This window comes from Talpa occidentalis, unplaced genomic scaffold (assembly GCF_014898055.3).
Source record: "Talpa occidentalis isolate TD23 unplaced genomic scaffold, MPIMG_talOcc4v2.1 talOcc4.11, whole genome shotgun sequence".
Classification (NCBI taxonomy): domain Eukaryota; kingdom Metazoa; phylum Chordata; class Mammalia; order Eulipotyphla; family Talpidae; genus Talpa; species Talpa occidentalis.
Genome location: NW_023601104.1, coordinates 42,433,017 through 42,457,632, shown reverse-complemented (window position 1 = coordinate 42,457,632; position 24,616 = coordinate 42,433,017). Strand labels below are relative to the sequence as shown.

Genomic DNA, 24,616 nt, shown 5'->3' with positions numbered 1-24,616 from the left:
ACACATGCTGTCAAGTGACGCTCCCTGGGGGGTAGGGGGGTATGAGGGCCCACAGTGGCCACATAGGTACCCACAGCTGATGACTCAAAAAAGATCACTTGTTCCAACCCTGACAGGAACCCGAGGCTAAGTTGGGAAATAGGAGGTGGTGTTGACGGTAGAGGTGCCAGAGCCCCAGAAATCAAGTCCCTAGTGACAGAAACACCGCCCTTCATCTCCATCCTGCCAAGTCCTTCAGGATAGTTTTTTCAGGGCAGGTGCAGTCCCTGCTGTGCTGCCACCAGATGCAGACACAGCAGTGCAGGCCATGGAGCACAAGTCAGTGACAGCCACAGCCACTTTATCCAGACAGCAGCCCTGCCTCATCCAAGCTTCATTCCTTGGGGTATTTCACACCCTTTAAAATTGCAAATGCTCAGGTCCTCCCTGGTGGCACAATCTATGAAGCAATCCGCAGCCTCTGCAGCACAAGTTCGATCCCTGGCCAGCCAGGGAGTAACCCACATGGTACAGCGGACCTTTCCTGTCTCGCCCACTGCTCCCCTAAGCATTGTATGTTCAGTCAGAACAGTCTGTTCTGTTCCTCACTCTGTTTCTGGTGAATTCTCTCACCCCCCCTCCTTTGGCCTGTACCCCAGCACTTGTATGCATAAATAAATAAATCTTTAAAAATAAATAAATAAATAAAATTGCAAATGCTCAGATTGAGACCATCTCTCTCGACCTTTGTTTTTACCAAAACTGGTCCTTGATATTGATTGACCTAAATAGCAAGTCTCTATGGCCCTAGAAGTTGAGTCCATGGGCTGACAAGCCTGGTCTTTCCTGCTTTGGGGGCACGAGGGTGGGTCCCACTCAAGCACATGGGCTAAGACTGGCAGGGGATGGCATCTCCCAAGGAAGTTAGATTGCTAAGCTGCCAATGCCATGTGAAGTGGGCAGCATGCTGGGCACCGGAGACCAGAACTTGACCTATTGGTGATCTCTGACCTCTGGATAAACCTCAGAATCATTGAGCTAATGAAAGAAGCCGAACACAACATACCACATAGTGCAAGGTTCCTCTGTGCTCCTCCCACCAGAATAGAACAAGCAGGGCTACAGATACACATGAGGGAAATGTTGGGTCATCCCTCAGGACATTAAAGATGATTATTAACAAGTAATGAGAAATCAAATGACTTTATAATTTTGTTTTCTTTTTAAAATTTTTGAAAAACTGTAGAAATTAATTGCAAGTAAAAATTCTAAAAACTAGGAAAGAGATGCTAGAGTGCCATGACATACATTTTTTTTTAATGACATCACTTTATTTTATTTTGTGTATGTTTTACATCATTCTTTTTGTACATTCTATGCTTTCTCCTCTCAGGTATAGTCCCTGTAGAATTCCCACCACCAATTCATCCGTGCACCATCGCCATAGTCCCTTATGCTCTTCCCTCCCCTGTGACCCCTCTCTCTCCCCTTCCCTTGCAGAATGTCTCTGATTTATATTGCCTGTTAATTTTGTTTTTTATTTTTTTAAATAATAAATTTTATTTTTATATTCCCCATACAATTGCAGCCCCCCCCATTCTGACCCCAATCCCTCCCCTCCCCCCCCCCCCCCCCCTAAAAGTGTCTCTGGTTCATAGTTTTTTGTTGATTTTGATTTTAACTTTCTTATAGTTATTCATTTTCCTGGTCCCTTATTTAAGTTTTCTAGATTCCTGCTATGAGTGAGACCATCCGGTATTTTTCTTTTTCTTTCTGGCTTATTTCGCTGAGCATGATCCCTTCCAGCGCCATCCATGTTGCTGCAAATTGCATGTGTTTATCTTTTTTGAATGCTGAGTAATATTCCATGGTATATATGTACCACATCTTCTTGATCCAGTCATCTATTTTTGGGCATTTGGGTTGTTTCCAAAGCTTAGCTACTGTAAACAGTGCTGCTATAAACATAGGGGTGCAGGTGTTCTTTGGAATTGATGTTTCTGTGTCCTTTGGGTAAATACCTAGGAGTGGAATTGCTGGATCATATGGAAGCTCTATGTTTAGTAGGTCCAAAAATCTCCACACAGCTCTCCTTAGTGGTTGGACCAGTTTGCACTCCCACCAACAGTGCAGAAGAGTTCCTTTTTCTCCACACCCTCGCCAACATTTGTTGTTGCTAGTTTTTTTAATATGTGCCATTCTCACTGGTGTAAGATGGTATCTCATGGTAGTTTTGATTTGCATTTCCCTGATGACAAGTGATGTTGAACATTTTTTCATATGCCTGTTGGCCATTTTCATTTCCTCTTCAGAGAAGTTTCTTTTTAGCTCTTCTGCCCATTTTTTGACGGGATTATTTTCTTTGTTGTTGTTGAGTCTCATCAGCTCTTTGCAGATTTTTGTGATCAGTCCTTTATCATTAGTGTTGGGTGCAAAAATGTTCTCCCAGTTGGTGGGGTTTCTCTTTGTTTTTGTTATTGTCTCTTTTGCTGTGCAGAAGCTCTTTAATTTGATGTAGTCCCAGCTGTTTATCTTTGCCTTCACTATCACTGCTTTGGGTGATGTGTCTGTAAAGATGTCTTTGATGTGCAAATCACGTAGTGTTTCGCCTAAATTTCCTTCTATATATTTTATGGTTTCAGGTCTTATGTCTAGTTCTTTAATCCATTTTGAGTTGATTTTTGTGTATGGTGTGAGGTAGTGGTCAAGCTTCATTCTTTTGCATGTAGCGACCCAGTTTTCCCAGCACCATTTATTGAACAAACTTTCTTTGCTCCAATGCATAGTCTTTGCTCCTTTGTCAAAGATTAGTTGACCATAAACCTGTGGGTTTATTTCTGGATTTTCTATTCGATTCCATTGGTCTGTGTGTGTGTGTTCTTGTTCCAATACCATGCAGTTTTGATGATTATGGCTTTGTAGTATAGTTTGAAGTCTGGGAGTGTGATGCCTCCATTCCCTTCTTTTTTTTTTCAGGAGAGCTTTGGCTATTCGGGGTTTTTTGTGATTCCATATGAATTTCATCAATAATTGTTCTATTTCTTTGAAGAATGACATTGAAATTTTGATTGGAATAGCATTGAACCTGTATATTGCTTTTGGAAGGATGGCCATTTTAATAATGTTTATTCTTCCAATCCATGAGCAGGGGATGTCTTTCCATTTCTTTGTGTCTTCTTCTATTTCTTTTAACAGTGTTTTATAGTTTTCTTTGTATAGGTCCTTTACCTCTTTTGTTAGATTTATTCCCAAATATTTGATTTTTTTTGTTTCAATAAAAAAAGGGATGGTTTTTTTGATTTCTTCTTCTTCAGATTTATTGTTTGTGTATAGGAAGGCTACTGACTTTTGCGTGTTGATTTTGTATCCTGCCACCTTACTGAACTGATTGATGAGTTGAATTAGTTTTTCTGTGGAGTTTTTGGGGTTCTCTATGTATATTATCATATCATCTGCAAATAGTGATAGCTTGACTTCTTCTTTTCCTATTTGGATTCCTTGGATGTCTTTCTCTTGTCTTATTGCTCTGGCTAGGACTTCCAGTATTATATTGAAAAGCAGTGGTGAGAATGGACAGCCGTGTCTTGTTCCAGATCTTAATGGAATTGCTTTCAGCTTTTCACCATTGAGAATGATACTGGCTGTTGGCTTGTCATAGATGGCCTTTATGATGTTGAGGTATGTTCCTTGTATCCCAAGAATTTCAAGGGCTTTTATCATGAATGGGTGTTGCACTTTGTCGAAAGCTTTCTCAGCATCTATTGATATTATCATATGGTTTTTATATTTCTTTTTGTTGATGTGTTGGATAATGTTGATTGATTTTCGGATGTTAAACCATCCTTGTGTCCCTGGAATGAATCCTACTTGGTCGTGGTGAATTATCTTATGGATACATTGTTGGATTCTGATAGCTAAAATTTTATTGAGGGTTTTTGCATCAGTGTTCATTAGGGAGATTGGCCTGTAGTTTTCCTTTTTTGTGTTGTCCTTGTTCGGTTTTGGTATTAGTGTAATGTTGGCTTCATAGAACGTGTTTGGTATTGTCCCTTCCTTCTCAATTTTTTGGAAGAGTTTGTGGAGGATAGGCACTAATTCGTCTCTGAATGTTTGGTAGAATTCATTTGTAAATCCATCAGGTCCTGGGCTTTTGTTTTTGGGGAGGTTTTTGATTACCATTTCAATTTCGCTGCTCGTAATTGGTCTGTTTAGGTGTTCTATTTCTTCTTTATCTAGCTTTGGGTGATTGTAGAGTTGTAGGAATTTGTCCATCTCCTCTAGATTGTTAAACTTGTTTCCATATAACTGTTCATAGTAGTTACTGATTATTCTTTTGATTTCTGCTGTGTCCGTTGTGATTTCTCCTCTTTCATTGATGATCCTGTTTATTTGTGCTTTCTCCCTTTTTTCCTTTGTGAGCCTGGCTAGGGGTTTGTCTATTTTATTGATTTTTTCAAAGAACCAGCTCTTGGTTTCATTGATCTTTTGGATTGTTTTTTTAGTTTCAATTTCATTTATTTCTGCTTTGGTTTTTATTATTTCTTTTCTTCTACTGGTTTTGGGGTTTTTTTGTTGTTCTTTTTCTAGATCTTTGAGCTTCGAGATTAGGTTGTTTCTTTGAGTTCTTTCTTGTTTCTTGATGTGAGCTTCTATTGCTATATATTTTCCTCTTATTACTGCTTTTGCTGCATCCCATACAGTTAGGATATTGGTGTCCTCCTTGTCGTTCAATTCAAAGAATTTTTTAATTTCTTCTTTGATCTCCTCATTAGTCCAGTGGTCTTCCAGTAGTGTGGTTTTTAATCTCCATGAGGTAGGAAAGTTCCTTGCCTTCTTTTTATGGTTTATTTCTAGTTTGATGCCTTCATGGTCAGAAAAGATGGTTGATATGATTTCAATCTTGGTGTATCTGTTGATGTTTGTCTTGTGCCCCAGTATGTGATCGATCCTGGAGAATGATCCGTGTGCGCTTGAGAAAAATGTGTACTCCGTTTTTTTGGGGTTTAGTGTTCTATAGATGTCTGTTAAGCTCAATTGCTCTAGGTCCTTATTTAGAGCTTTGGTTTCTTTACTTATTTTTTGTCTTGTTGATCTATCCATTGTTGATAGTGGTGTGTTGAAGTCTCCCACTACGTATGTGTTTTCTCTGATGTCTGTTTTCAGAGAGGACAACAGTTGTCTGATATATTTTGGTGCTCCTTCGTTTGGTGAGTATATGTTAATGAGTGTTATTTCTTCTTGAAGTATTTTCCCCTTGATCATAATGTAGTGACCATTGGGGTCTCTTTTTATCTTTTTGAGTTTGAAATCTGTTTTATCTAATATAAGTATAGCTGTTCCTGCTTTCTTTTTTGGTCCATTTGCTTGTAGGATTGTTTTCCATCCTTTAACTTTGGGCCTATTTTTATCTTTTGTAGCTAAATGTGTTTCCTGGAGGCAGCAAAAGGTTGGGTTTTGTTTCTTAATCCAGGCTGCAACTCTGTGTCTTTTTATTGAAGAGTTTAGTCCATTTACATTTAGAGTTAATATTGATATGTTAGCATCTGTATTTGCCATTGTGATTGTCTTTCCTTTGATTTTATTTATTTATTCTTTTAATAACTTTTTTTTTGGCCTTCTTTCATTGTTATTCGTCCCTCTGAGGTTCTGGCTTTAGGACTCCTTGTAGTATTTTTTGGAGTGGGGGTTTAGTTGTAATGAAATTCCGGAGTTTCTGTTTGTCTGGGAAGGTCCATATTCTTTCTTCAAAGAGGAAGGAGAGCTTTGCGGGATAGAGTATTCTTGGTTGGCATCTGTTTTCTTGGAGTCTGTTGACTATGTCCCTCCACTCTCTCCTTGCCCGTAGTGTTTCTTCGGAGAAGTCTGATGTCAGCCTGATTGGCTTTCCTTTGAATGTTATCTGTTTCTTCCCTCTTGCCAGCTTCATTATTTTTTCCTTGTCCTGGATTCTTGGGAGCTTTACTATTATGTGTCTTGCGTATTTTTCCTTTCGTCGTGGAAGTTTGGTGTTCTTCTTGCTTCTTGTATATCAATTTTCAGCTCCTTCTTCACATTTGGGAAGTTCTCTTCAATTATCTCTTTGAATATTTTCTCTGTTCCTACATCTCTCTCCTCTCCTTCTGGTATTCCTATAACTCTTATATTTCCTTTCCTCATGGAGTCAGATAGTTCCCGAAGTCTTTCTTCGTTCTTTGTCCTTCATACTTCTCTTTCCTTTTCTGTTTTGGTTCTTTTTATTTCTGTGTCTTCAAGAGTACTTATTCGTTCTTCCATTTCATCTATTCTGCTTTCATTGCTTTTCCCAGAATTCTTTAGTTCTTTCATTAATTCTTTGATCTCCTGCATTTCTTTTACTTCCCTCTTTAGGGAATCAATTTCATTCTTCTGACCATTGTTTTCCCTCTCTAGGGACTCAATTGCATTCTTCTGATCGTTGATTATTTTTCCCTTATCATTGTTTTCCTTTATGACTTCTGTCAGTTTTTTAATCACGGCAATTTTAAATTCTCTTTCTGGAAGGCTCAGAAGTTCTTCCTAGTTACTGTCGTTGCAATCTGGGGGCTGGTTTTCTTTTTGTGGTGTGCTTTTTCCCTGGGGAGTTGCTAGGTTGCGTGTGGTTCTTCTACTCCCTACTGGCCATGACATACATTTTTGAACATGGAGGAAAGACTTCAGTTGTTGAGTTTAGTGACATCAAAGAAAATGGCGGTGTAGATCTCATATGAGCCCAGGATTTAAAACTCAGGGTTTATGTAACACTCTGTCTGTGGGAGATTGAAATGAATGACACTTTTCCTTCCTAGTTTCCATTTTCCTCATGAACATGTATTAACACAATAATCAGAAGGTAATTTATTTTTAAATAAGTTCCACTACAGAGCAAGTTCAAATTTGTTCCCCTCCTTAGTTATATTTGTTAGTGGGCATTTTATTTGGGAGAATGCTATTACAAATGGAATCATACTAATTTTCTTTTTTGGATTATTTATTTCTGATGTGTAGACTGACAACTGAACTTGTATCCTGCCATGAATTTACTTAATTTATTTATTTTGCTATTGGGGTGGGATTTTCTATATATAGTCATGTCATCTGCCAATAGGTAGTTTTACTTCATTTTCTCCAATTTTTATGCCTTTTATTTCATTGTCTTGTAGAATTGCTCTGTCCAGGACTTTCAATTCAATGTTAAATAGTGGTGGTGAAGTAGACATATTTATCTGGTTCCTAATATCAGTCTTTTACCATTGCGTAGGATGAAAGATTTTGGGTTTAAGTAAACACAATTTATGATGTTACGAAGTTCTCTTTTATTCTTAGTTTGCTGAAACTTTTTCTCCCTTAAAACCATGAATGATCTTCATTTTGTTAAATGAATTTTCTGCATCTATGAGATGATCATGTATTTTTCCTTCATTCTATTACTGTGGTGGGTTACACTGATTGAATGTCTAATGTTGAACCACCTTAACTTTTCAGGGGTTAATCCCAGTTGCTCATGGACTACAATCCTTTTATTGTGTTGTTGTACTCGATTTGATAGTGTCATGTTGAGGAACTTTGCATCTATTTTCATAAAGGACATTGGCGTTCCACTTTTCTTTCAGTATTTTTGTCTGGCTGGTACCTGGGAATGCTGGCCTTTCAGAATATGTGAGGAAATATTCTTTCCTGTTCAATTTGTACTGAAGAGTGTCAGTGAGATTGGTGATAATTCTTGGAAAGTTTAGTTAGATTTACCAATGATGCCATTTGGCCTGGGATATTCTGTGTTGGGAGGTTTCTGATTACTTGTTCAATCTCCTTGTTGTAGTTCTAGTCATATTTTTATTTCATCTTCAGTCAGATTCGGAATTTTCTGTTTTTCTAGTAATTTGCCCATTTCACTCTGATAATCTACTTTGGTGTACAAATGTAGATAGCATTCCCACAAATTCTTTCAATTCCTCTAGGTTGGTAGTAATGTCCTCATTTTATTTTCTGGTTTTAATACTGTAAATCTTTTTTTATCATTTGCTCTACTTAAAATTATCACTTTTGTTGATCTCTCTCTAAACTTTACTATTTTTTACCTTTGCTGCCTTGAGTTATTTGATCTTCTTTTATATTGTGCCTTTAGAAAATTCTAAAATCCTTTAGGCTCTTCCTTCGAGTTCTTTTAGGTGTGGTGTTGTGCTATTGATTTGATATATTTCTCCTTTTTTAATGTAGGCATTTATACTTCTTTAGTTCACTATGAGCACTATTGCATCCATCAAATTTTGGTTATGTTGTGTTTTTATTTTCATTTGTCTCAGTATTTTCTAATTTTTCTATCATTTCTCTTTCACCCTTTGGTTGTTTAAGAGTGTGTTGCTTGATTTCCAAGTCTGTGAGTTTTCCTTGAATTACTCATCTCTAGTTCCATTTCGTTACAGTTGGAGAAGATTTATTGTATTTTTCCAAGTTGAGTTATTATAAAGTTAACTAATTTAAAGTATTTAAAACTTACTGAGAAATTTTTTATGACCTAACCTATGACTTATCCTGGAGAATGCTTCCTGAGAGAACATGCACTTGAGAGAATATGTGTTCTGCTGGGGCTGGAGTGTTCCATATATGTGTTTGGTCTAATTGGTTTATAGTGTTGTTCAAATTCCTGGTTTCCTTATTAATTTTATGCCTAAAGGTTCTACACACTATTTAAAATGTGTTATTCAGCTTTCAAACTAATTTTGGAGAATTGATTATATCCCCTCCTGATTTTCTCAATGTTTACTCCATATACTTGGAGCACTGATAGGATTAATCAGTTTGTTGAGCAAATGAGAAAATATCAGCCACGTCATAATGCTGCCTAACACTGATCCCTGACCATAGATCCCCACTCTACCCTCTGAGGGAGCTACTGACATTTCTTCATGTCACAGATGAGACAGTTGAGATCCTGACACAGGAAAGTACATTTCCTCTTTGCTCGTGTCGTAAGAGTGGAGAAGGAGCAAGGATTAGCATGTAGGAGTCTGGTTCCAGAGTCGGAGATCTTTTCCATAGCTCTGCAAATGAACTGCTTCCTACATTGCCAAGGAATCTGGGGAAAGATAAAGGATTACTAAAGAATATAAGTTTCTGTTTATATTGTTCATTTGGATCACAGTTACTTAAAAATATTTTAAAGTATATTAAAAACTATTTTCTTCATTTTTTCCTGATGTTATTACCCCACATTCCCCACAGAATATTGAGCCTGGCCCATGAGGGGCATTCCCTAGCGCCGTAACCTCTCACAAGTCACAGCCAGTCCCTATCGGAAGTGGGCAGGACCATTCCTTTTAGATAGCGACAATAGCACAGTAACATGACATGCCCACACTGACACATGGCATTTGCTTCTACTGCTGTCAACTGATTTCCCTAAGTCCTGTCACTCTCTATGTTCTGCCTGAAATCAGAATCTATAGGCATCAGTGTCCAGAACTTGGCCATGGTCAGTTTCATTTAACCACAACACTCAGCCATGTTGTTGAGAGATTTATTGCCTCAGTTAGGAGTTATCTGTGCATTCCTATAGGAGGCTGGGATGAGAGCCAGAATTTTTGGGGTGCTTATAAGTTATCAAAAACAGCCTTGAGGGAGATTATGTCAGGGAAAGAGAACCGAAGCGGTGTGCTGTAGTGGGAAGGTCACACTTCCATTTGCCTCTGGTGAGAATGGGGGCAAGAAGGCAGGTGGGGAGAGAAAAGTCTACAGGAAAGAGATCCAGCTGTGGCATTTTCAGAGGTTTGGTATATACTAGTCACCCTATAACTTCCACTTGTAGCCAAATCTGTCAATGATTAAGTCCCAGTCACCAACAAGGAGCAAAGCTTGGATGTCAGGTGGGGGACAGTTCAGCAAAACCATGGCGTGAGTAAATGACTGGAGTGATGAGAGGGCTAGAGGAAGACAGGAAAGAAGGTGAGGCTGGGAACCGTGTGGCCACTTCTTCCAATCTGGAGGCAAGTGTATCATTACAGACTCAGAAAATTCCTTTTTTTTTTTCAGCACTTGGAGAAGGGAGTCACTTGGAAGGGAGTCATCTAGGTTGTGGTATCTGTCACTTTTGATGTGCTCTTGGGCCACACTCAAGACACTTGTTAACCACTACCTGAGGATCTTTACCCAGAAACTTTGCCTCTTAAGGTCATTTATTTACCCAGGAGGTCACATCTTAACCTTCACTGAAAGGGGTTCTTTCTTCCCCTCACACCTAGGGTTAGGAGTGTGCACTATCTTATCAAGTCTCTACGGGATGTGGCAGATGGTTGGGTTTGGGGTAGATGAGAGGGCTGCTGCTGAATCATTTGCAGAACCTCTCAGTATATGAGTGCATAGACTTGCTGTTTCTCTAAATAATATTCAGGGAGATATAACACATAATGTGTTTAGAAATTCTAATTCTTTCCTCAGAATTCTTTTGTCATATATTCTATTGGCCCTCCAGTCTTGGTACAACACTGCTTATTGTAAATGCTCCCTGCTATTAAGTTCCTCTGTTTCTGACCAAGGCCAGGAAACAGCCATAGAACTCTATGTGAACAAAATAGAAGATCTGGACCATTCAAAGTCTGCCCATGAGAAATCAGGTGTTGCAGAAAGCTGCTAGGTCTCTGGGAGCCTCTTACCAAAGCAACTATGACAGGACAACATAAGAGACAACAGGGACCGGAGAGGCCAGAGCTGGGCTGACAACAAGAGCAAGAACTTCTCTCATGTTCACTTTCATCCATTCTCTTATTTTCACATTCACCATCCACTTTACCCAGCAACCTTTCATGGCAGCTGTACTCTCCTTGCTTAATCATTGGCCAGAACCTCTAACACAAGATTGCAAATGGCCCCTTGTTTCTGGTCCCTATGCCTGGGAACTGAGGGTCCAGCTGTGACTGGACCAGGTATCAGTCACCAAGGCACTGCCCTTGCCCTTGGACTTGAGGACTCAGCTTCCAGCCATTCACACCACTCCCCTCTCCTGGCGCCACAGCTGGCTGTGCAGCTGCCAGTGTCTCAACTACTTTCACAGAAATCCCTACTGGAAAGTGGTGCTCAGTGAGTCCTGAGGAAATCACGGGGCACATCAGTGGGGTTAGCTGGGTCCTTTTCTCCCAGAAATCTCATCTCTGCCTCAGCCTCATAGCAGCAGGGCAGTCAGACTATTATTTCCTGAGCCTTAGATCACATAACAGGCCAAAGGAAAGGTTTGCCTCAAGAAGGCATCCCTGGACTCTGGACAGTGTCCCAGAGCAGAGGGCTCTCCCAGGTAAGTGAAGTCCCATCTGATGCAAGTAGAAGGGTGCACTGGGGTGGGGGTCAGACCAAGATGGGCTTCAAATAATTGAGGTTATAATTTTGTACCTGTTTGAGACCAAATGCAGGATAGGGGAATCAGCAGTGAGGAAGACACCGGGCATTGCTATTAACCCACACCTTGCCAAGATCAAAGCCTTCATAATTTGTATTTATATTATCTTACTGAATTCTCCACCTTCTTCAGGGGATTGACCATAATCACCTTTAAAAGTGAAACAGACTCAGAGATACTAAGTGTTGAGCCCAAGATCACACGGTTACACACACACACAAATACACACACACACACAAACACACGACGCAGGCTTCCAAGCTGCAGACTTCCCTCTATGCACTCTAAGAAGTGGCAGAAGCCACATTAGGCAGATGTTGTGAGCACAACAGTGTTTTCACAGTTGCAGTTCTCCCAGAACAGCTGTTCACGTGACTCCGCTACTGTCTCTCAGGGAATCGTTGCAACAAGGGCCCAAAAACATCTTCGGGGAATGCGGTGATGGTGGGTTGGGCAGAAGGAGAGCTGTGAGGCTTTATCTCCCAGTTGGAAAAGACCTGACCTGGGGGTTATGTGGCTCCACTGTCATTTCTGGGCCTCCCCACCCCCCATGAAAGAGGACAGGGCCACAGTAGACGCTCCTTAGTCCTTGTTACCCAGGAAGGCTCCCTCAAGTGAACTATGTGTCAAGGCTGCTCTTGGAAACCATGTATCTGTACCTACTCCTCGGTGTGTACCTACATATACATACGTGGACACGGGATATGTATTTACTATGCAAATTGTGTATATTACACTTATGTATATATGTGTACACATATTTTTGTGTGTGCTTATGTGAATGGTTGTATTTTTTTTTAATTCTACAAATAATTGAAAATGAGACAGATGGGAAACAGAAAGGTACCCTGAGTCAATACTGACTATGGGGGAGCGGGTGTGTCAGGCCGGGGCTGGGGGGAGGGGGGCAGGTGGTGTTCATTGTGCCTTTGTCCCCACAAGCTCCAGCACTGACCAGGGCGAGAGGGTCGTTCATTCTTGGCTTGAACTCTCAGCTGTGCTGCTACAGCCTCCACTGACACCCCTACAAGGCCAGGACACCCTAGTTCTGGTGTGGAGAACTAGTATTTCTTGCCCCTGGCATGAAGCAAAGGCGCTCAGGGACCCGAGATGCCAGAGGTGGGTCACAGCCAGGAGCAGTAGCCGCTCCTCACGTGCACTCAGCCACGCTCTCATTTTCCCTTGCCCCTCCACGTTAGCCTCCCGGCCTCTATTCGCCTCTCTCAGGCGTAACTCTTGAGAAGGGGACACATAGGCGATGCTTGTATGTATGGACTCTCCACACTGTAGACACCGAGCAGCAGGCCGTCTCCCCAGGAAGGGGCACAGGACAATGGAGATTACACCTGAAGGGGCTCAGAGACTCCCTTTGGGAAGAGGAGGAAGGTTGGGGTGGAGGTGCAGGTAGTGACAGGAAAAGGGGTGTGGACTTGGTGTGCCCATACTGTGCACCCCATCATGGTGATGGTAATGCTGATGTCCTGTGTACTTTACCACAATAACATGTAGTCACAAAACGCGAGACACCTCTGTGCCCAGAAGGAACTAAGTGCTCATGATCAGAAGTTGTTGGAGAAAGTGGGCAGCGACCTCCTCGCGCTCCCACGCCTGCTTGGAACAACTTCTCCTTCAGCAACTGAAGTGTCTGCAAGGAGAAAAGGCACCGTGTCTGTCTCTGTTCACCCCCCGGTAGCGCCACCCCACCCTCCCCCTGTGAACATGACCCTGAAGCAGAAGCCCTGGTGTGAGCTTGGCCCAGAGGGGCATCTGAAAAGGCACAGCTGGACTGGGAGGAGGAGCTCTGGGGGAAGGGCCAGGGGTGGGGGACCCTGCCCATTTCCACGTTCCTTTGTCCCACTCTGAGTTCTCAGAGCTGTCTGGGTGTCTACACTGAGGTTTGGGTCTCTTTGCTTGTCTGTTGTTTGTTCCTACTAAGTTGAGATATTTTCAGCCATTATATCTTCAACCACATTCTGCCCTGTTGTCTCTCTCCTGTTCTCCTGGGAATTCCTCTACACCTTTATGCATTTCATGTCCCATCTCTTAGGGTTTTCTCAGGTTTCTTTTGTCCTCTTTATTCCCCCCAAAGTCCAAAGCAATTACAATTTCATTATGAAGACCTCACAGAGCAATCATGTCTCCCAGGACAGGAATTAAGCTCAGGACAAGGGGCCTCTGCCCCAGGTCAGAGCAACTGTGTCATGTACAGGTGGGGCCAGTGAGACAGAGGGATCAGTGTGTAGCACCCCAATTGCTCAAGAAAAATTGTCTACGGAAAAATTGATAGTCCTGCACATGTAAGAAATCAGCAGTGGAGATTGTAAAAACCTTAAAGTTTTATGTGACAAGGTTATGTGACAGGTGATCAAACCACTATCTTGATTGAAAGTTATATTCTTTCATTATTTGTTTTCTAAGCATTCTAAGCATCCCCAATATTATTTACTAGATACTTACAACCCAGTGTGTCCACATACAGTTATTTAACAAATCCTAGCAGTGCTGGCACACATGTCAGCAACTCGGAGATGGGCTCCTGGGCCTGCGCCACATATAATGAACTCAAGCGCCTCTGTCAGCCATGCCCCTCTTCACAAACCCTTCTCTTCTGTTTTTTCCTTGCTTTTTCTCAGCTACATCCCGCTTCTACTCCACCACAATCTCTGCTCATCACCCCATCCCCAACAGTTTTGTTTGCCTGAACTTGCCACAAACTTGATGGATAATTAGACTCTTGATTGTGTGTTAGGAGAGATAAGTGCTCAGTACTTTTGTATAGTACAGGAGAAAAAAAGAAACAAAATAAACTCCAATAACCAAAAAATGAAACACTTGGGCTATCACCAGAGAAGCTCCACAGAGTCAGATTGAGCAGACACTTGCTGTGTAAAGAAGCAGACAGTTACCCACCTCATCACAGACTCAGGCATGGGGGGTCACATTCAATCTCTGGAGGGTCTGCCATAGGGTAAGGAGACAGCATTCAGCCTAGTAATTCCCAAGTTTCCCAGAGCCCCTTCCTCTCTTAAGAGTCACGATTTTTTCCACTCGAATGTGACCCCCTACCAATGCATATGGATTGTGGTTCTTCTAAACCCTCAGTACACAGACCTTTCTGAGTGAACCAAAGAGCCATGAGGGCATAGCACGTGCCTTGAGAATCAGCAAAAGCAGGAAGTGTGTGGTCTCTGAGTCTTCCCTCTGACTTCACGTCTACTATTTAAAACCTGAGGGGAAAATCAGGCCCCACACAGACTTGATCACCCTTTTTAAGAAAGATGCTGCCCTTCCTGTCGTTGTTGGCCAGTGTCTGCTCTCCGGGGTTGAAGGAGGTAAGTGACCCTTTATTCTCAGCTCCACCTCCACATACAGGTTTAGCCCACTTGTGACACTTCCATAGTGTCCACTGAGGCTCGTGTGAGCCTTCCTCGCTCAGTCCACTCCCAGAAACTTGGTGAAACCCAGACCTGTCTGAATATACAGAACAGAAATTCCAGCAAAGGAAACTACTCCCACGAGACCTGGGGTGTCATCTCCCTTTCATGGCTCTCACTCCTGTCACCTGAACAGGGACCAATTACTAGGACGGTGCAGGTGCTTGTGGAGGGGGAAGGCTGAAATTCATAAAATTTTCCTTTCTGCAAAGTTATCTATCTCTGGAACTGTCATCTGGACAAGATGAGAAAGCTCGCTTGGGCTAAGTGCCGCATGTGCTCTTTCCTGCTGTCCCCGTGTTGCAGGCCACTGAGCTCCACCAGGCCAAACCCAGAACCTGAGTGAGCCATGACAGTGTGGCCGTAGTGTCCCAGGCACTAATGGACACTGTCTCCTACCCACCCCTTCCCCATCTCACTCTGATTTCCGGTCCTATCTAATTGCCCTCTAGTACCTGAGGTCAGTACGGAAGACAGATAAAGCGGTGCTGGCTTCTATCGCCTTAAGATCACGCCTACCTACTGCTGATAAAAGCAAATTTGGACACTGTTCCTGTGTCCCCAGCAAAACTTTTTGGGATATTTCTAAGTGCCTGACTCAGGATGCGGATAAGGAAACCTGCAATTTTGCTGCACAGGGTTCAGTTGCTCAGGTCTTTAAGTAGACCAAGCCTGGAGTAGGCAGGACACAAGGCCTGAGATACTGGGGGGAGAAAAACTACTTTCAGGTCTTCTGAATGTTCTACCTTGAACACAGATCCTTGTATTTGAGGATTATTCACAATAGGGTTAAGTTCCTCTCTCTACACAAGAAACTGAGAACTGGGCAAGGAAATACTCACACTGCTCCCAATGCTACCCAGGGTCCCTACGTCTGTATCCCAGGGTGACGGGTCCCTGAAGACCTCCATGGTGGACCATCCCATTTGTTGTTTTAGGCCATCAGGCAGTTCCTGTCCTCTTTTTGTTTTTTTCCTCTGTGGGCAAGGAGATCCAAGGAATTTTTTTTCAGGGGAGAGGCCAAACCACACTCCCGGCCCTACATGGCATTTGTGAGTTCCTATGGGAAAAAAAATGGTCGTCGGTACCAATGTGGGGGTTTCCTGGTACAAGACAACTTCGTGTTGACAGCAGCTCATTGCAATGGAAGGTGAGGAGAACAAACGAAGCCTCGTTTCCTAGGACCACCTACATGGCCCCAGGCAATCAGGAAGGTTCCTGAGCCCACGGAGCACACAGAGGAGCCCTGTGTCCTGAGTGCCAGGCAGAACGAGTATGGGGTTCCTGGAGCATCAGTGGGAGGGGGGGCTACCGAAGTACTATCACAGCCTGGATCGCCTCTGCACAGCAAGGAAGGGGAACACCCACCCTCCCCTATTTCCAGTCTACTCAGCTGGGGGTCTAGAGGCTGCACTTCAACCTGCCCTCCAGAGACTGCGCTGAAGCTCCTGACTTCACATCCTCCTTGTTTTACAGAAATATGACTGTCACGCTGGGAGCTCACAACATCAGAAAGAGGGAAAACACCCAGCAGGACATCCCTGTGCTCAGAGCCTTCCCCCACCAGGCCTATAATGCTAAGAAACATATCAATGACATCATGCTGTTGAAGGTACCGTCTTGCTGACTTGCAGGGGCAACTGCACAAGTCACGGGAACGAGCACCCCACAATGGTTGAGTTCCCACCTCCCTCCAACTGGATGCTCATCCCAGGTCAGTGGATTAGAGGGGGCTTTGGTGACTCAGTGAGGTGTGGGTGGAAGGTGGGTACAGGCAGCCTCCCCACAGGCCTGAGCCCAGCTGGAGGCCAGAACCTGAACTACTTCCTCTCTCCCTCTGACCAGCTGGAAAACAAGGCACAACTGAACCGGAACGTGCAGACCATTCCCCTGCCGTGTCATCAGGACATGGTGGAGCTGGGGAAGGTGTGCAGCGCGGCAGGCTGGGGAAAAATGGCTGACGGCGAACTTTCAAACACACTTCAGGAGGTGGATCTACAAGTGCAGGTGGAGAAGAAGTGCAAGAAAAACTTCCAGCCAAAGTTCAACAACTCCACCCAGCTGTGTGTGGGAAACCCTAAGTCCAAGAAGGCCACTGGACATGTAAGGAGACAATCCCCTTCCCAGTCTTGCCCCAGGGTGTCTGTGACATTGGGATGCATGACCAGGCTTCTCCCATATCACCATGTACAGTGGGCCGGCTCCACTCATGGGTAGAGACACGTTCTTCCCAACATAGGGCCAGGTTCTCCCTCCATCAACCTCTGGGCCTTTGTCCTGGGCCAACAAGAAGGAGCCTAGGCCTGGGTTGAGCTGAGGGGGACACAGCCAGCATCGGCAATGGTGGGGGGAGTCACACAGGTCTGGATGCTGCTCATCCCCCTACAATCAAGGCCTGGTGATTGATGACCATTCAGTCCCTTCCCTGGGACACCTTAGCCCTGAGAGTGAGGCAGAAAGGACTGGAGGGATGATGAGGCTGAGAGGAGGGAGGCCAAAGGGCCGAGGCTGAGATTTGTCCTTTTCCTTTCCACAGGGGGACTCTGGGGGTCCACTGGTGTGTAAAGGTGTGGCCCAGGGCATTGTCAGCTATGCCTACAAGTGGCCTCCCCGGGTCTTCACCAGGATCTCCAGCTTTGTGCCCTGGATCCACAGAACAATGAAACTCACGGCTTAGACCTTTGTCACTTGTTTGGGGCAGTCACAGTACCTACCTGTGGGAGCCTCTCTTTGGCCATCTCCCAGTGGGAGGGTCTGTGTTCTCTCTCGTCCTTGAATATTTCTCTGGACACCATTTGTGCACCAGGTTCCCCTCTACCCTCTTTTCTCTCCCCCTGCTCACCCCAAATCCCAATAGCTTTTTCTTCAAGGTAATAAAGCAAACATTACTGAAACGTGTATGGTACCACAAAGGCCCTGAGTAACCAAAGCAATTGTGAGAAAAACGAAGAAGGGAGGTGTTATGCTTCCAGACTTCAAACTACTATTGATACAGATTGCAGTGTCTGTATATTTCTTTTCTTTTTTTTTTCCATAAAGGTAGGTTTGTTGTATAAGGAAAGAAAAGGACGATTGCACAGACAGAAGCAGGCAGGAAGAGCTGCCCCGAAAGGGACAGGTTAACAGAGAGCACTGCTAGTCACTGGTGGGCAGAAGAGCTGCCAAGACTGTATATTTCTTTTTACAACAGCCACCTTAACAAGGTCAAATAATTTAATTCATGTCTAAAGGACATCCTTCCATTTTTGTATTTTCTTTTTTAATTTTAGTAGTGTCTTATAGATTTCATTGTACAGGTCTTTCACCTCTTTGGATAAGTTTATTCTTTGGTACTTAATTCTTTTATATATTTTTTAATTAAACATTTCTTTAGCTTCCACCAATACCCACACCCATCTGCCTTCCACCTCCACTCCTTCAAAAAGCCTGGGGGATGAGCGATGTTCAAAACTCATTCCGGTTCATCAATAACCACAAACTTACAATTAGCAGCTATAACTACAGGTTACCACAGTAGGGTTTACTGTGTTGAAAGAATCATTGATTCTTTACAGTTACTGTAGCCACAATGAGAAGCTTATGAGCAGAAGACCACTGAAGATTTTGGATCAACAGACAGAGATGCTATTTCCTGCACATTCAGAGCTGACAGGGCAGCCACAGCACAGGCACACCAGAGAACGTCTCTCGGAGAAGGAGTTTCATGCAATCCAGACGGAGATGGAGTTCTAGTCTGGGCAGTTCTTCCTTCCAAGCCATGTAGTGCTTTCCCTGTGAGAGGCTCCCAGCGGGCTCTGGGGATGCAGCTGGTGAGCAGTGAAACTGACCACGTTCCTACTCTTGAGCACTGAGACCCTCATCAGCCCATAAACACACACTGCATGGTTATGAATGGTGGCGAGTTCTCCGAGGGGAGGATGATAGCCCAGGACAGGTGAGGCTACTTCTTTTGGGGCTGGGGAAAGAGCTTCCCGTGGAAGGACTATTTGCTAGTTACACATCAAATGAATAAAGAGGAAAAGTGTTCTCTAATGTTCTAGGAATTGTCTTCAGGGGGTCACACAGCCTGAGGCCTTGAGGTGCCTGAGAATAATGAGGAACAATGGAGAATGCAGCTGAAAAATTAATTTTTTTTTCAGAATATCTGTGGAACTCAGAAACAATATGGAGAAATGGATAAATTGGAGTCTTTGCAAATTTAAATCATCTGTTTAAATAACCAAAGGCACCATAAGAGTGAAACGACAACTTTTGAGTGGGAGACAATATTTACAATTATCTGCTGAAAATCTGGAATTTAGATTATATCAAAACTCTTGAAAATCATTAAGAAAAACAACTCAAATGTAACTGCAAGGGGTATGATGATTCACAGAAAAGTAAGATCAAACGTCTAGTAAATATTTGAAAAGTTAATGTACCTCACCATGCGTCAGGGAAGTGGTCATAGAAACCACTATGATTTTCCATTTCACACCTAGTAGACAACAGAAACATGAAGCCTTAGGACCCTGGGTACTGTTGGGGGCATTAATCAGAACAGTGACTTGTGCAGGATGGAGCAATCCCACAGGCAAGGTACCGGACACACATCGTAGGACCTCAAACAACATCACTGCTTTTTGTTAGAATGTTTATGAGAAAAAAAATTGATTCTCAGGGCAGGGCCCCTGAGTGTGTGCAGTTTGCAACGTCTCCCTGTCACAGGAAGGGTTTCCTCCTTGCACCCGGCTTCCGCCCACATTCCCCAAATGTGCACCTAGGGTTCCTGGGGTGTCTAAATGAACCCAGTCTTGGGGTGGGGTGTGAGTGCACCTTAATGGGAGGGCATTCTGCCCAGGGTTGGCCCCCGCTTTATGCGCTGAGATGCCCAGGGCACAAACATGAGTAGGAGTCAGAGGAGAGAGGAGGATTTTTAATTTTTATGCTTTGGAACCTAAATTTCACACCCGGTAAACACGTTTCTTAAAAAAATATTACAACTACCCTTTTAAAATGTTGAATAAGGAGAAGGTTGCAGAGAGCTGGTGTAGGTCTGACCAGTTTTTAAAAGTTTCAGATAGACAAAATGAAGACCCACCAGCTTACTTTTCCCTTCATTGTTTCTCCAACTCAGATGGCTCATTATTTGTTCACCCCAGACTGAATTTCCCAGGATTTCCAAACCTGAGCTACTGCGCCGACTGGCACAAGCTTCTGACAGTAGAGACAATAGGGAAGAAAAATACAGCAAGGAGCAGTGAGCTCATAGCAGCTACCTACATGAGCAGAGAGGGCTGGGGTACTGAGTCCCCGCTCTCCCTCCCCCTCACCACGAACCTGGGCAGCCTCTGGGCATCCGACTACTCGGGCTGTTCTTAATGTTCCTCCTTCCTCAAGTCACAGAGTTGGAACACGGTGCATTGCTAAAATCTGTTGTCTGCATTGTGGTAATGAAAAAGCTAATCAGCTGGTGCCCAAAATGGGACCCCTGAGTCCTCTGGGTTCTGGTGTCTGATCTGTGATGAGAACTGACCCTCCCACAGGCCCCCAAGCTGAGGAGAAATGCTCAGCATCAGACGGGCTCTCACGCAACCAGCTGCCCCTCTTCTCTCACTCATGCCCTCTTCACTGCCTTCAACTAGCCTCAAATATCCTTTCCCATTGGAAGCTGATCCTATCTACAAATTTCTCAGAGAAGGCCAAGGGAAAGACAATACTCCTTTTCTTAATCCACTGAATGCCTGTTGAGGGTCCTGACTTGTGCTGACACCCGGTGACTCCTAAGGCCTGGGCCACCGTGTCATGGCCTCCCAGGTCAGACCAAGTCCCTGCCCTGCCCACCCTTCTGCAGTCTCTGGCTCTATCAAGGTCGTGCGCCGCCTTCTAAATGGGCTGGGGTTCAAGTTTCCTGGGTTTAGGAGCCCTTGAGGTCATTTTGAACCTGAAAGAGAGAAGGTCTAACCTCCCAGGAGGTTAACATCCCACATTCCATTCCTCAGGTGACCCTGAATTGTCTCTCCAGTTTCTCCTGCATTCCATTTAAAAGCTTGTGATTGTCACTCTCTGCAGTAGATGGATCCTAAAATCCCCTGTGAGCCTCAATCTTATTGAATCCCCTCCTCTGTGAATGTGGCTGGGGTCTGTGATTATGAATTTACTTCTGTCTTTGCCTGAACTTCTATTACAAAAAGTCACATGTACGTTTCAAAGCAGAGTTTTCTCCAGCTGATTGCAGCAGAGGAAATCATAAAAGCCCTTAGGCTAAGGAGAGTGTGACCCACCATTGCTGGCACGAGGAGGAGACATATGGCAAGGAATGAAGGTGCTTCTAGAATTGAGAGCTGCCCCTCACTTATAGCCAGCAAGAAAATGGGAAGTGAGGTCCCCACTTCCAGGAACAGAGTCCTAGGGAGCTTGGCAGCTGACTCCTTTCCTGCACCCTCCCCCACCCCACTATGAGAGCCCAGCCTGGCAGACACCATGACTTGGGCCTTTGGAGACCTGAGTAGACAGCACTCTTGTGTGCCAGACTTCTGACCGTTTATTATGAGGTAATCAATGGGTGTTATTTTAAGCTGCCAAATTTGTGGTGATGTGTTAACCAGTGATAGAAAAGAAATGCAGCATTAATCAGAAATAATTTGCCTCACAGAAACTTGGCATCTTTGGGTAAAACAAGATGTAGAAAAGGGGGGGAGAAAAGAAGAAGACAGCCACCACCTCACCTGGAGTGTGATTCTGAAGAAACTAAAAATGAAGTCCTGTCCATTCTGTTCTTCTCCTGCCCCATATGAACCTCCTCTCTTTCTATCCTTTCTCCTTTCTCCTCTCACACCTATATGGAGATTGTGTGCAGGTGAGGAGATGTGTGTTGATAGATTGAGGCTGAAGAGGACAAGGCCTCCCTCCTGTCCTCTGACTTCCTCTCTCACAGCAGCCTTGGGGAGACCAGCACCCCACTGAGGTGAGCTGTGAGCCACTGTGTGCTCCCTGTGGCGGGAATGAGGTCAGGATGAGCAAACAGGATAGGCAGGTATGTATCTTACATCAGGTACTGCTTTAAACAAATTTCCTTACTCCTACAGTGATCCCAAGAGGTTGGATAGTATTATTGCCATTTTATAGTTGGAGAAACTGAGGCACAGCCTGCATAAGCACCTTTCCCAGGGTGCTGCGTTTGGGCAGCAGTGGAACCGGGATCCACACTGCAGCAGCTGCAGAGTGTGTTTAACTTCTGCACAGAAGTCTTCACACAAGTCTAAGCTCCTTTGGGAAAACCTAATATATTCCTGGTATCCTTGTGAATTCCAAGTCCTCTGAAGCTTTCTGCACCACATCGTGGTGACTGTCCTGTGGTCCACTTAGAGGAAGGAGGTAGAGGGGAATCCTGCCCATTATGTCTTTGATGGACTTTTTCCTACACAGAGTTAGCTGAGCTCCTGGTGTATCTTCATTCATGTGTTGGATGGGTGGGAGGGTGGTTTCAACAATTCAGAAATTCTCAGCCATTGCTTCCTCAATAAATTTTTCTACTCTGCTCTCCTGCCTCTTTTTCCAGGATTCCCATTACACATACATGAATTTAGTGTCCTACATCTCTGAGGTTAGTTTCCCTATTTTTTCTCTCATTTCACCAGAGAATCAAAGGTTTACAAAATCATTCATGTCAACATCACCAAGCCGCTATGTTGACCGCAGTACAACAGCTCCGGGGCATGTCTCAGGTCACCGGGCCTCTGTCCCAGGTCACAGCAGCTGAATCATGGGCAGGCGGGGGCAACTGAGACAGGGTGCTCAGGAGCTGGGCCAGTGTTACATGCACACATGTCTGCCCTGCAGGATGGGCCTAACCATGTGAGTGGTTCCTCCCACCTTCCCCTGAAGAGCCTGTGGGGTGGAGTGGGAACCCCAGATCATGTCCCAAGAGTTCGAGAAAATTCTCTATCAGAAAAAATGATAGCGCTGCCCAGCAGATTAGATGTCAATATAGAAATTGTGAAAACCCTCGTGGTTTGTGACAAGATGCCTTCAAATGATAACCAACGGCTCGAGGTCAAAATTATATGCTAATCATTGATTATCTAAGATGCCAAAATTTCATAAATACAGTCTACTGGGTTCTTAACTCAATGTGCCCAACACAGTTACTTACTGACTCACAACATTGCTGAACACAATTGAGGTGTGCAAGTTGGTGGTAGGAGAGACAAAAGCTATCAAAAGAACAGGACATGACCAGCCATTAACACAAGTCACAACTGGGAAAGGAAGGAGAATGAGAAGACACTTTACATGTTTCAGCTCTGGGAATAGGTCGTCAGGAGATGCAAAAGACAAATGATGTCCACTTTCAAAGATCGTGATCTTCACCCATCTATGTTAACTTAAGAAAGTAGACAGAGTAACACAATGTACTGTAATGTAAAATTGGGGCTACCTTGTATTCCAAGGAGATTCAAAATTGAAATGTCCTCATGCACCTGTGTACAGGAAAGGACAGGAATGAGAATGAGAAGACACTTCACATTTCCTAATCTGGGGAATGGTGTTTCAGAGCTGCAAAGGAACATACCATTATGTACAGACTGAGATACAATTCCAGCAGTCTTCTCAAATCCATATTAAATTAGAAGAACACAGAGAAGTAGGGCCTCCCCTGTTGGCCCAGTGGTTGAGTGCTGGGCTGCGAAGCTACCCGCAGCCTCTGCAGCGCCAGTTCGATCCCCGGCCACCAGCGACAGTCCCACATGACGCGCAGACCTCTCCTGCCGCCCGCTGCTCCCCTCAGCAGTGTACTTCGCCTGACACAGGATGGACAGGAGTCCAGAGTTTTCGCTGCTCGGGGTCCAAGTGTTCAGGTTGGTTACTAGACCATACCTGGACTGGGCAGGACATGGGGGACCATGTCGTGAGAAGTTGGGGTACTGGAGACTAATGCCAGGTCTTCTAGATGGTCTATCGCAAACACATATCCTTTCTACCTCTTGGGGAAATTGTCCTCAGAGTTCAGTGCTGGGACTTTCTGACTGAATCCCCATAGGATCCTCCTCATGGTTCAGGCTGAGCCAAACTCTCAGGTAGAGGGGCTCTGTGTGGCAGTATGGGCAAACACTGTGAGCAGTGTGGGCAGAGGGTATCTGCCCAGTGTGTGCAGACACTCTCCCTACTAGTGAGCGGCTACAATGAAAATCAAAAATTGTGGTGTGACTCACACTTGCTGCTGCATCCACTATTGTCCTGGACAGTGAGTGTTATAGCAAGGACACAGAGGGACGCCTGTGAGGACATTCACTCTTCACTGGGGCTGTTCTTTCTTAGGAACAAGGACACAGGTGCTCAGCAAGCTTCAAACCTCTCTCAGTTGCCCTGAGGACATCAGTACCCCTAGATGGAGACTCTGGCTTCTCAGCTCCTTCATTATCTGCAAAATATCCTAAAATGGAAGGCCAGGCCTCTCATCCCACCAGAGCACATTCAGGAGACGGTGGGAGGACCTCGGTTCATTTTGAGGCTGGCGGCAAAGGACACATCAGGCAGCTGGTGTGTGGCCTCCTGCCCTCCCACCCTCACTCTGTCTTACATGCGCCCTCCAGGCTGTGTGCCCACAGCGTTCGCCCCAGACCCAGTCACGTCCCACTGACAAGTAGGCGTAAGGCCTAAGACAGGGACATGGGCGATGCTTGTGTATATGGAGGACTCTCCACACTACAGACACTGAGCAGCAGGCCATCTCCCCAGGGTGGGGCAGAGGACAATGGGGATTACACCTGAAGGGGCTCAGAGACTCCCTTTGGGAAGAAGAGGAAGTTCGGGGGTGTAGGTGCAGGTGGTGACAGGACAA

At 44.4% G+C, this 24,616-nt stretch overlaps 1 protein-coding gene across 1 annotated transcript; it reads left to right on the top strand.

Annotated features, from left to right (window-relative positions):
* The first annotated feature begins 9,859 nt into the window (after positions 1-9,859).
* LOC119238085 (mast cell protease 8-like) lies at positions 9,860-17,473 on the top strand. The gene is made up of 5 exons (XM_037501827.1): positions 9,860-9,864; positions 15,782-15,943; positions 16,270-16,405; positions 16,639-16,896; positions 17,330-17,473. Exons 1-5 carry the CDS (start codon positions 9,860-9,862, stop codon positions 17,468-17,470), a joined length of 702 nt encoding a protein of 233 aa, XP_037357724.1. The 3' UTR covers positions 17,471-17,473.
* The last annotated feature ends 7,143 nt before the right edge of the window (positions 17,474-24,616 follow it).

What these genes read in the sequence shown, in the direction of transcription:
- LOC119238085 (XM_037501827.1), top strand. An exon ending in GCAGCTCATTGCAATGGAAG is followed by an intron (nt 15,944 to 16,269) that starts GTGAGGAGAACA and finishes CTTGTTTTACAG; the next exon opens with AAATATGACTGTCACGCTGG. An exon ending in CCAAGAAGGCCACTGGACAT is followed by an intron (nt 16,897 to 17,329) that starts GTAAGGAGACAA and finishes TCCTTTCCACAG; the next exon opens with GGGGACTCTGGGGGTCCACT.